This window comes from Mesitornis unicolor, unplaced genomic scaffold (genome assembly GCF_000695765.1).
Source record: "Mesitornis unicolor isolate BGI_N332 unplaced genomic scaffold, ASM69576v1 scaffold18123, whole genome shotgun sequence".
Lineage (NCBI taxonomy): Eukaryota > Metazoa > Chordata > Aves > Mesitornithiformes > Mesitornithidae > Mesitornis > Mesitornis unicolor.
The window spans coordinates 3,428-15,671 of record NW_010174163.1 but is presented as its reverse complement, the minus strand read 5'-3'; the positions used below and the strand labels follow the sequence as shown (position 1 = coordinate 15,671).

Sequence of the window (12,244 nt, the reverse complement as noted above, 5' to 3'; positions counted from 1 at the left end):
TTCCTTATTGGGCAAGGCAGCCCAGGAGAAGCTGAGTTTCTCAGTGGACATGAATCTCTAGATCTGATGCAATAGTGGGGAGGAAATGTCCAAGCTGGAAGACTGTACCCCAGCCTGGACATGCTCCATATGGAGACATAAGGAACCCAGCCTGGGCCTGTGGTTTCTATCCAAACAGTGGGGCCAGTACTGCCCCAGGCTACTGAGAGCAGGAACAGCTGAAAGGCATCTGTCTGGGGGTGAGGTTTCTAGGAGCACCACGGGGGACTTCTGCACCAAGGATTGTCACAGGGCACCACCCGCCAAGGCCAGCATCTGTCTCCAACAACTGCAGCAGATTCTCTAGGCCAGGAGAAAACATCCTGCACCAACTGCAGCCAAGCTGTGGCCAGCTGTGAGTTATGCAATTTCCCTGCTTGCTCTCTTCTGCTGAAAGCCCCAGGTGCACAGCCCTGGCCGCTGCTCTGGCTGTTCCCCCAGCCGGGATTACCCAGTGCCAGACTGCACCCTAAAAACAGAAACAAATCCCTCTTTGACACTCAGTTGGCAGAAAGCTTCTCTTGCAGGCTCCTTTAAAAAGGAGAAAGGAAGTACTTGGAAACAGGCTGTTCATGGCTCTCCATAAGATTATTGTGTGCTCCTGGCATTTATGGGGCCGTTGGGGGAGTGAGTGGTCAGCAGGACCTAGGTGTACGGCTGGGCACAGCACCCTCCACCCCAAAGGATGAGTGAAACAGATGGACAGACAGCCAGCATCTGTCCTGGAAGACTTGCTTATAAAGTGAAGGTCCAGGACTCCTGCCTTGCAGAGAGCCAACCTCAGACTATGCCAAAGCAGACTGCATATAAAAACAAGTCTTTTAAAAAATGGATATACACTGCATATAGGAGACTCCATAGAGGACAGTCTGTAGATGGCCACCCCAGAGCAGCCAGGGCCAGCCTGGCTCTGAGTGGGTAGCTTGGTAGCTGTATTCCAGTCACAGCTGAAGAAGTGGGACAGCTGAAAGTGGAACTTGTGCTTCTTGCTCCTTGATCAGCTTCAGGCAGAGGGAGGGTGGAGAGGGACTAAGGCCCACTGCAGGAGAGGCACTGCATTCATCTGTTTGGCAGACATTTGACAAGCCGTTCATACAGGTGCAGTTTCCTTCCATGCTCAGGCCTCTGCCTACATCTCACTGGCATAAAACCCAAGTTTGGCCAGAGACATCTCCCTCCGGAGCCGCATGACCTCCCAGAACATCAGCTCCACTGCAAAACAAAATGGGGTTGGGGAAGAGAAGGAAGAAAAAAACACCAAAACTCAGTAAGCAAGGCACAGCTGGACACCACCTCATGTTATGCTGTGCTCTCAGTGCAGCCCAGCCAGGCTCATCCCCAAAGTGAGGGAAGCAGATATGCTGGAGGGTCCAGCATGGACATGGTAAAGTCACCCGTTACCAGCTCCACCCCATGGCAAAGCTCCCAACAAGCTGGTGAGCAAGGAATGGGTGGATGTATTCCTCCAGCTCATGCCTCTTCTTTGCCATGTAACTGTTCCTCAGAGACACAGGGACTTCAGGGTACCCCAAGCTGGCCACATTCCTGTCACACTGAGTAGGACCTCTTAATTCCTCCCAGTGTCCCACAGATGACACCCCCACCACAGCCAGCTGCGATCCCCTCTTACCGTCCTGCCTCACCAAGCCCTGCTGGATGTAGCGAATGTATGTGAAGAAGTTGCACACCGCTGTGATCTGAGGAAGAGAAAGATGTCAGCTACAGAACTGCTCTGCCTGCTAAAAGAAGCCTTGTGCACAGCATCCAGCAAGAGAGCTCTTACTGTACGGCACCTAAGAAATCGTACTACATACCACCAGATGGAAAGAGATAGGAAGAAATCTAGTTAAAAACATCAAAATTCTGGGCATCTGCAATCCCATGCCAAGATATTGCACTATCCACAAGACACACTGTGCAAGAACTGCAATCTGCTGCAGATTTGAGACACAAGCGATCACTGCTTAACGTGGAAGCAAAGTCTGAAATCTTCCTTCGAAGAGCAGCACTCCTTGACTGAATGAAAAACTTTGGAGTTAAAGGTTTGTGCAGAAAATGCATGAGCAGGGGGGATAAGGGCATTCACGACACAGAGTACTCTGGTGCAAGGGACAAAAATTAGTCAACTTAAGTCGATGCACAAAATCAACTTCTTGTCTCAGAGAGTCACATGTTGCAGGGTCAGCTCTTCTGATATGCAGCTCAGGAGAGCATAAACTTCCAAAATGCTCCACTGAATCAGAGCCCCAGCAGCAACATTAACAAATCATTCACCTTCTCCCCTCCCTCCAAAGAAAGGACAGCTTGTTCTCATAACCATTTGAGTCATTGATCTGTACCGGAACAGTAACAAGAGCCAGCATTTAAAGAGCAGAAAATTACTGTGTTTTACAAAGGAGAATTAAAAATTAAAATTAATAAAACAAAACAATGGCAGCCCTGTTCTGAGTCCAGCCGTGGAAAGCGAACAGACTGAAGATGGGTTGCCTGGAGGAACATAAGGCAGAGCACTGGAGCATGAGGCAGGATGGAGATCTGCACTGCAGTCATCGATCAAGGGCCACCCTGGCTTCAGGAACAAACTCAAGTCCCACAGGTCTCCATCAGTTGGAGGGCTGACCCAAGAACTCCTCCATCTCAGGGCGTGGAACAGTTTTGGAGGGTCAAGGCACCCTGGGAAGGTAAAGGACTTACCCTGGCCCTGCAGGATGGTGAAATGTAGTAGTAGTTCCCGGAATCTCCAAGCATGATGCGGTGCTTGCAGGTCCTGGGGAGGCCAGTTAGAGCACATTTCCTGCAGACAAAGAAAAAAACACTTCAGCCTTTAGCAATCCAGTGGCACAGCAGAGCAACTCAACAACCTCAAGACTATCCCAAAGAGATGGAAGTGGGAGCTCAGAAGCCAGACCTGCGTCAGTCAGCATGAAGAGAAAAAAACACAGCTGATATGAACCTTTTGCTCCTAGGAAGATTCCATAAACAGCAAGTTTAGGAGACCTTAGGCTAAATATCTGGAACCATTAATTATTCCATGCCCAAACAAACCAAGGCTGTACCCTTTCCCTGGCAGGCAGCCCAAGACAAAACCACAGAAAATATTTAAGTGTGACTGGAGCAGAGTATAACAAACGTTATCTGGTCTGACATCTCCTCTATGTTCCAGAAAAGGCTTTTGCTGAAGGAGTTCTGCTCAGGTTTATCAGCTTTCCTGCTGGGATGCATACAAGCCAGCCAGGGACCAAATCTGGTTTCAGAACAGGTAATTCCAGCTTTTGAGCAGAATTTGCTCATACTGAGAACTCAAAACAAGCCACACTGCAGCCTGTATGCTAGCCTCCTCATGTGAAGCTACTCTAGTTGAAGCCATACACAGTGACTTTGTACTGTCTTCAGGGGACTCCACTGCAGTACAGTGGAAAAAGACTCCTGATGGTCACTCTTGGCTTGGTTGGTACCACTTGGTGTAATCCCAACTATCATAACTGTAGATTGAAGCAACCTAAACCACAGCATGTGGACACCTGCCTTTCCTGGGGCATTTTGCTGAGCATGCCATTGTGGAAGCCAGTTGTCCTCAGCACCTCCTGCCCAGCATTTTGGTCGGATGCCGTATAGGCAATGTCACACAGCGGTTAACTCGATCTCTACCTGTCTACACTCCTCAAACTGTTGCACTGAGGTCTGCATAGCAGAGGACAGACAAGCAGGTCTGGTAGGTCCCAGCTTGGGCAGGGACCCCAGCTTTCTCCTTTCTGCTCCCCAGTGTGTTCAAAGGTGCCATAAAAATCAGTTTTTTGCATTTGAGGGACAAATGGAAACAAATCTCTTTGGGGTCCTTTATTGCCAATAACAAGGTTCCTTACCACCCTGAGTGAAAATTAAACAGGGTTAAAAAGTTAGCTTAGTTCAGCTCTCCCCTCAAAGCCGCTAAATGTACTAAGTTAGTAACTTGTTAATGGATTAGACATCTTTGATCACTGACTAAAAAATAAACACTTCACTTACGTTACAATTTGTGACCGGAACCCACTGTGAAGACAAAAAAAGAAAATCAAAAGGAAACCAATAAGGATAAACACAGGATGGGTTGTTCTCGCAGCAGGCCTGACACACGTTTACAGAACAACTTGTCTAGAGACGACAGAAAATGTAGAGGGTAGTAGAAAGGCTGCATGCAAGCAGAATTGACTGTGACAGAAACACCTTTGCCTAGCAGGTGCTCTGCCTGAAGGTAAGGGGAGAAGAACAAAGAGAGAGCCCTGACTGAACTTAAATTCAATAAAATGCCCTATCTTGGTCTGGAAGATCATGTCACTCCTGCTAGTGCTCCCTTTCTTTGAGTAAATCTCAAGTTGTCTGCTACATCAGATACAGTCACACAGCTCTGGAGCAGCCATATCCCCATTTCTGATGGCAAGGAGACAGCATCGGGTGGGGAAGACTGTGTGCAGCAAGAAAAGAGCTCTTCTGACCTTGGCTCAAACCCGCATGGTGCACCAGCTAGACCAGGAGTGCAAGGTGGGCTCAGACCTCGCAAGATGCAAGAACATGAGAGAATGTAGCTCTGACTTAACCCTTTCACCCTAGGTTATGCACAAACACCTTCAGAGAACATTAAACCACTTGGTACTTTAAGAGGGAAAAAAACCAACCAAAACCACACCACCTTTCCCAAGCCAAGGGCACCACACATCACTAGGTTATCCCTCAAAACAGTCAATGACAGCTCAGCTGATGTACTGAGCTAATTCTCCTTCTCATGTAAAGAGTTGAGCTGAACGACCACTGGTCACAGGCCAGGAGAACGCTCAGCTGAGCCCTTGGAACTGTTCAACTCAACTGACCGAGCAAGGCCTGGCCAAACTCCACCAGATGGTAAGGAGAGACAAGTAGCAAGGAGAGGACAAGGGAGCACAAGCAAAGTTCCTTACTTAGGCCCACCACGCTCTTCTGCTGACATCTTCACCACAGGCAGCGTCTGGGAAGCGATCGGCTCAATGGTGAGTGTGTTCTGCTCCACAGCCACTCGCACCAGCTCCGACAGCTGTGGCAAAGAGAAACAAGTGCAGATGTGCACGTGCAAAGGTCACCTCTGCAAAGGCGCAGCTTTGGTGTTGCCAGACTGCACAGCTTTCGTCCTTCTTTTCCAGCACTTACCTCCTGCTTAGTGAAGTCCAGACAAGGTCTTACATCTTCTTGGTAAATTCTGTCCAGAAAGGAGCAGGATTTATCCAAAGTTGGAGATTCCTTCCAGGCCTGGAACTCAGCAAATAAAATGGAGTCGACCTGCAGCAAGTGTCCAAGAAGAGCAAGAAGAGGGAAGGTGGGTGGATGGCAAGATACCATATCAGAAGGTATCTGTTACCATGCAGGTAACCCATGAAACATCTGCTTTGGCATCTCAAAAGGCTCAGATATCACAAGTATCTGAGGAAAGCTGCCTTGCTCCAAGGGTCTTTCATCTCCCACACACCAGCAGTTGTGTGCCAGACTGACACAGCCATAGCGGCCTTATTCTGCCAAAAATCTGTAGACACCTCTTTATCCCATCTTCCTCCAGGACAGAGCAGCACCTTTGCTGCAAGAAAGCCAGCACACAACCACCAAATAGACCAAAATCCCACACAACCCATGGCAGGAATGACAAGAGCAGCTGAATTACAAAGCACAGTGGCAATGGCACCCAGAACACAGGAGGCAGAACCCCTCTGTAAGGAAAGGATTACTATAGAAAAGGATGGGTTGGAAAATACTATTAATAAAGAGCCATCAGCAGGATTACATCCAGTGAGCCCAAGTATGAGCTCATAGGCGAGCTAGCCCTTTAAAGACCACTCCAAGCCCAGAACTCTGGTGTTTGCGGAGTTGCAGAAGTAATGGGAACACTGAGTGGCCACACAGGCTTGCAGAATCAAGCTGAGTGTAGGAAACGAGGTCTCTCAAAAGGAGCTCAGAGTAGGAATGGCTTTCTCCATTCTAACATCTGCTCATTGCCTTCTGCAGGTGTGCTTGCAAGCACCATCGCTCCTCAGCAGCAAGGGACTCAAGAAAGAGCTTGCTCTCATCCTCCGAGCCAGCACGGAGGTTGTTTCCTCCATCCCTGTTTGACTGAAAATACTTCAGTCCTGGAGACTCTCTGGAACCTGACATTTAAACCCCCAGAGGGTTTAAATGATCATTAGCAGAACCACCAATCTGATTGACAGGGCATCTCCTCAAACAGCCAGCAAATGCTGTTAAAGCTGCTGAAAGGCAAAACAAAACGAAAGAAATCCTGCTGAGCAACACAAAGAACATGAGAGAAGAAAGCTGAAAAAGGTCTGGGTTCTAGCACACTCGCTCTGTGATATGGAGACTGCTCACCTGGTAGCACGAGACAGCTTTAGAGCCAGAAGATGGAAAAACAAATTAAGAAAAACACAAAAAATAAAACAAGAAGATGGAGGTTAGCATAAAAGGAAGCTAGAACTGAAAGGCTAGAAGCGCGAGAGGCAGATGGGTCCCAACCTCCCCCAGTGCTGTTCAGAAACGTTACCTGCTGCAGGGATGAGGAAGCATCTGCCCCCAAGGCCTGCCAGTCTGGTTCATAGGTGATGTGGATAGCCTTCCCAGGGATGAGACAAAGGAGCAGAGAGAGGAGAGCAGGTAACCCAGACTTTGAGAGCAGAGGAAGAGACAGACAGTGAAGGAAAAGGTTTAGAGACAAGCAAGAAAGGGAGGTAAAAAACATGAGACAAAACAGAAAGTACAAATAAAGGCTCAAGTCCTCCCTTGCAGGCAACTAAGAGTGCTGCTCAAGACAACACAGAGCCACAAGCCACACCTTCTCACTTCAGCCTGAGGTGCAAAAAGGGAACAGAAATTATGTCCTTTTTAGGCTCAGTTTAACATGGGGCATGTCTTTTCCATGGAGCATGAAGCACCAACTCTCTGAATGCCAAGTTCCCTAGGCCACTAAGGAATTTGAGAGATGGAAATAAACAAGTTAACAGAAGAACACCCCACCCTTGATACATAAAGTTATCACACTTCGGAAGATGTAGCCCTGGGATTTTAAGCTCCAGGATATCTGCACCATGTGGAAGTTACCCACAAAAAGAAATGACAGGTCTAAAGTCTTTAGCAAGCAAATCACTCACTGTCAACATGAGCTTTGCTGAGACCAAGCCAAGAACAGCAAAATGAACTACCCAATAGGCAAAAGTTCTCTCTGCATACTGTAGGCAGAGGGCAACCTCCACAGGGTAGTCAGTGGTTCACTGAATTGGACTGCTTGGAGCTCCTCTGTTCTGACTGGAGGAATGGTTAGCATTAAGGTCATAGGACCTTAAAAAGATTGAAACCTTTTTCTTCCTATCCCTCAAAGCAGCTTCTACCTGACTGCGTTTGACTCCAACTTCCAGCGTATCTGGACTGTTCCTTACTTGACCAAGAGAAACGAGTGCATTAGGCCTTCGCAGCTACTGAACTGATTTTACCCTTTGGCTTTCTCTCTGACATAGCCTTTGCTCCTCTCTGCCTGCAAACAGAGCTGAAGATCTTCATTTCTCGTTGCTATTGCTGTCTCAGTACAATGGCTACAGCCTACATTGCCTGAAGCATTTCATCCAAACTCTAGCAACAAGAGCACTGTGCAGAAGCTGACAAGGCACGTTCATTGAATCCGTCACAAAAAGTAGACATCACCAGTGTTGCCAACACAGTCCTGTTTGGTGAGAATATTAATTTCACATGTGGCCCTTCTGCATATGTGACCAGGTGCCTTCGTGCTACCTCAACAATTCTTCATGACAGAAGCTACAGCTCCCAGAGAATCACTAGGGAGACATAATGCCCCACCACATTCTCACTCATTTTCATTCTTCCAGACCAAGTACCATAAACTGCCTCCTTTCTGCTCCCCAGGACAGCTGTGTACACATCTGGCTAGTGGAAAGTTCCTAGACTGCAAGATGCTGCTATCAGGAAGAAGCATTAGCTATACCCATGATAAGAGCATGTAGGGGACTACCAAAGGATCATCGAAGGGAATTAAACAGGGTTTGTTTGAAAGATATTCACCAACGCCTTATATGCTTCTCTACCCAAAACCTTCCAGTGAGGAAGGAATTAAATATAATTAATTAAACATATGCTGTGCAAAGAAGAGGAATAACAGTGACATGCCCAAGAACACAGAACAAGTGACAGAGACTACAGGTTGATGGAGGTGCCCTAGTGTCTAAGCCAAACTAGGCAGAGAGAAGAAACAACAGCAAATCATGCCAGAACAGGTCGTGGACTTAACTGCCAAGATGTAGCAAACAATTGGTTTCTGCTCAGTAACTCCTGACATATCCACTCTTCACACTGGTAACTCCTGGATCTGTCCATGCCCTCCAGGAATCCCTCAACTGCTTCCTCTAGCAGTTGTCCTGACTCAGCCTTCAACCTGCTTCCCAGAAGAGGAACTCTCCACAAATGGAAACCCTCCAGAGCCTGCCTCAGCACAAATTTAGGGAACAAGCCACACTGCTGCACCAACAGCTTCTCCCAGCAGCAAAATCACAGAGCTTTCCCGGAAGCCCAAGCCAGAAGCCACACAGCTCCCTCAGTGCAGTGACAGGAGTGGCTCCAAGGCCAATGTAGTGAAAGGCCCTCACCCACCTCTTTGCACTCATGACTGACTGGCTCTGGAGTCACATTTTGGCTGGCAGCAGAGACCATTGCACTGCTGGTGCTTTTGTTTCGCCCATGGCCCTTCCTGAAGACAGCTTTAGAAGGGCTCTGGAGCTGAGGGTGCAGCTCCCGGTTCGGAGAGGAAGGTGTGGATGTGATCACCAGTGTCTTCAGAGCTGTCACCTCTGCCTGCAGCATGTCAATCTGAGGAGACAAGGCAACAGTCAACAGCACCTTCAGCACCTCCTGAGCTTGAGCTTGCCACACCTCACCAAACCACAGGGAACCAGCCACAAGCTCAGTCATGAAACTTTCTCCCCATTCTCCCAAATGCTCAACATCACCCAGAATTTTAAACAGGGCTAAAGAGAAGCTATTCAGCAACCCATCCCTCTGGCTCCTCGGTTTAAGCACATTTTGCTCCAAACCCTTTTAAGATCCAATAACCCAAAAGAAATGTTTTCTCCTTAAGAAGGAACCAGTTGAGCAGCCCTTTGATGCATCCTTGACAGGAAATTCCAACTCCCCAGCTCCCTGCTCTATCCATCCCCATAGCTGAAACTATTAAACAATGTAGAGTTTCTCTTTGGGTCCCCAGGCATCCATTTCTCAAAGAGAATCTGGATCAGCCACAGACTGCAAGGATACTCCCCCCCCACCTCACTCAATGTCTGCTGGAGAGGGAACAGACCAATGCAGCATTTCAGAGAGACCAAGCTGCAGGCACTTTACTCTCCTCCAGCCAACAAGCAGCACCATGGCCAGGCTGGGCAGGGATGGCACCAACCTGGCACAGAGATCAAGTCACAGAGAGTGCAGTTCTCACCTTCCCCCGTGCCTCCCTCAGCTGTTTCTCTGACGCCGCCTGTTTAGTGTTTGCTTCTCTCACCATCTTGTGGGCTTCCTGGACCAGAGAGAATTTTAGTCTGCCTGTTGCAGCCCCAACTCATAAAGCCACCAGGGCACAGCAAAGCTCTGCCATATCGCATGCTCTGGGCAAGCAAGCAGGGGGACAGACATCACTGCCACATCCAGGGGTTTTACTGTCAGCTGTGAAGAGCCTTCACCCAGAATTGCCAGAGCCTGGAGTGCATCCCCCTTCAAGGAGCACAGCTGGTTAAATTGCTTAGCTGCTGAGTCCAAGGTCACCTCCTTCACTGATACGGGCTGCTGTGAAGAACTAGAAGCAAGGACCTGCCCCTCCTTGCCCTTGGAAATTACTTGAAAGCTGAGGCTTCAACATTAGCACCCACCTGCACTACATGACAGCTGTGTAGCAGCTGTGTCTACACCCAGTCCCATACCTCTGCAACTCTGTCCCTGACTCACGGTCACTAGCTTGGCTTCCTGACTTGACCTGCGTTGTCACTGCAGACTTGCTGGTTGATCCCTGAACTGTTTCCTGACCTTGATCGCTGTCTGTGACACTGATCCTGATCCAGACTTGCTGCTCCACATCTTGGCTCCTCACTGATGAGGTCACTGCTCTTGCCTGACTTCTTGTTGCCCTTTGCTCCTATGTCCTTCACAGAGCGGTCAGCCCTCACTGCTCCGAGCATGGCTGCAACACAGCAGGAGCTGTAGCTCAGATAGGGGTCAAATAGTAAAGGTTAGTTTAAAAGGATCTCCCACAGGAAGGGGGGAGCAGTGTGAGTCCCAGCTGGGGCCTTCACAGCACTGTCTGGAAGCATTCTGTCCAAAGTTACCAAAGGAATGGGGCAGCTCTCAGCTACGTTATCTCTAAGTTCTCCCTGAGCCCAGGCAGTCAAATCTCCAGGAGGGGGATGCTCTCTTGGCCCTTACCCTCAGCACCAGCCTGTGTTGCAAAGGTACAGACAGGCTCTGGGCTTTCCTCACTGCCCAGTCAGATCCACACATTAGAGCTGCTGGTGAACGGGAATTTGCCAGGATAGAGCTTGGCAAGAATCACATTACAAAAGCCAACCAAATAAAAAACACCAAAACCAAACAAACACCTCCAACAAAACAAAACCAAAACCCAACCAACAGGCCTTCTGAACACTCACTGGAGCAGAGTATATGAGGACACCCAGCTCGTTCCCACCCCAAGCAAGGGCCAACACGAGCCAGGGAATCATCTCTATTACACAGCAGCCTGCTGTCCAGACGAGAGAGCAGGCATGGGAGAGGGACAGGAGCTATGCTCCAGTTACAGGAAACCCCACATCTGTTCTTGCTACCAGATGTACAGAGCCATAACTGCTGTGCTCTTTATGCCACCCCACAGCTGCCAGAAGGGGAAAGGAATGCATGCAAGCTCTCCCTAGAAGCAGGTACCAGCCCCTGCTCTGAGGCTCTGCCTGCAGCACTGCCCAGCTCTGCTTCTCCAAGTGGGAAAGAACAGCAGGGAAAAGGAGGAAACTGTGGGAGGAGATACAACTGTGGCTAGAAGTTCAGGGAAAGCTTGTCTTAAAGGAGCTGGATGCAAGCTTAGCTTAAAAAACAGTGGAAAAAGGAAGAAGGCAGTACCTCAAATAGGCTAGCTGTTAACTCCTCCAGTTCCTGCTCCAGTTGTTCTCTGACTTTTGACAGTCTCTCACACTCTTTGTCCTTCAGCTTCAGCTCCTGTCGAGGAAATGGAGAGGGACACGTGAGCTCACAGCAGGCCCAAGTAGTGCTGATGCCTGCCAGCCCCCACCTGTCAACACAACCTTTCCTCCCCACCCCAGTACAGATCCCAGGCCCAAGACTCCTGTTGCTAAACTCATGTACCATGCTCCACGTCACCAAAGGCGTCCCTTCACAAGTTGTAGCAGGCTTTTCAGGCTGGAACTGCTCATCTGCCATTAGCAAAGAGGGTCCACAGTAAGCACTGCCTGTCTCAAGCTGCCTTCTGCAGCACGTTTCCAGGACAAATTTGGATGCTGGCACGGAGGCTTTGGGTCAACCTAGCAAATGTCCCGCTCCACAGCGCTTTATGGCCACCTCAGCTCAAGCTCTCCCCTCTTCTGCTTGCTCCAGACTGCAGCATGGCCCGCTCCCCTCAGCACCACCTCTAGGAAAACCCTCACTGCTCAAATCTGTGCTGCCATCTTCAGGTGCTCTCACAAACTCTGGGTCTTACCTTCTGTGCTTTGTGCAGCTCTTCCTTCAGGAATTCAGACCCCTTTTCACGGATCTCCACTGAAGAGCTGCGTAGACGTGACACATTGAGCTGCTCGGTGGACTGGGTCTCATCCACACCTCCAGCATCCTGGCATGCAGTCTCCTGGCCCTCCTTGCTGTCTTTGGATGGCATCAGTGGCTTCCAGTGTCCCACAGCTGGTTGCATCCGGCTGTCTTCCTCAAAATTGGCCTGGCTGTTGGGTACCAGCACATTGAAACTTTACATGGGGGCAATTCACAGTTTTCCACTAACACTCACAACACATCCACCCCCAGCCTCTCACAGGCACTGCACTGAGGCAAGGAGGGTGACAGTGTATGAAGAGGCCATGATTGGCTTAAAGGACCTGCTTTGTGCCCAGCAGCAGCCCCAGCTCCTTCACCCTGCATGCAGGCACTACCTCCCTATTGAAGTGCTTCA

General features: G+C 49.3%; 1 protein-coding gene across 1 annotated transcript; it reads right to left on the bottom strand.

The window, feature by feature from the left end:
* Positions 1-952: 952 nt before the first annotated feature.
* On the bottom strand, positions 953-12,011 carry RAB3IL1 (RAB3A interacting protein (rabin3)-like 1). Its single transcript, XM_010180963.1, has 9 exons — positions 11,783-12,011; positions 11,188-11,283; positions 9,524-9,601; positions 8,686-8,901; positions 5,197-5,325; positions 4,971-5,083; positions 2,734-2,833; positions 1,670-1,736; positions 953-1,251 (listed from the first exon to the last, which is right to left on the bottom strand). The coding sequence occupies exons 1-9, from the start codon at positions 11,987-11,989 to the stop codon at positions 1,169-1,171; spliced, it is 1,089 nt and encodes a 362-aa protein (XP_010179265.1). The 5' UTR covers positions 11,990-12,011; the 3' UTR covers positions 953-1,168.
* Positions 12,012-12,244: the final 233 nt, after the last annotated feature.

Bases quoted from the DNA above. Each gene is read 5' to 3' on its own strand.
- RAB3IL1 (XM_010180963.1), bottom strand. From the start codon at position 11,989: ATGCAACCAGCTGTGGGACACTGGAAGCCACTGATGCCATCCAAAGAC. The intron at 11,284-11,782 runs GTAAGACCCAGA...TTTCCTCGACAG, and splicing joins AGCTGCACAAAGCACAGAAG to GAGCTGAAGCTGAAGGACAA. The intron at 8,902-9,523 runs GTGAGAACTGCA...TTGTCTCCTCAG, and splicing joins TGAGGGAGGCACGGGGGAAG to ATTGACATGCTGCAGGCAGA.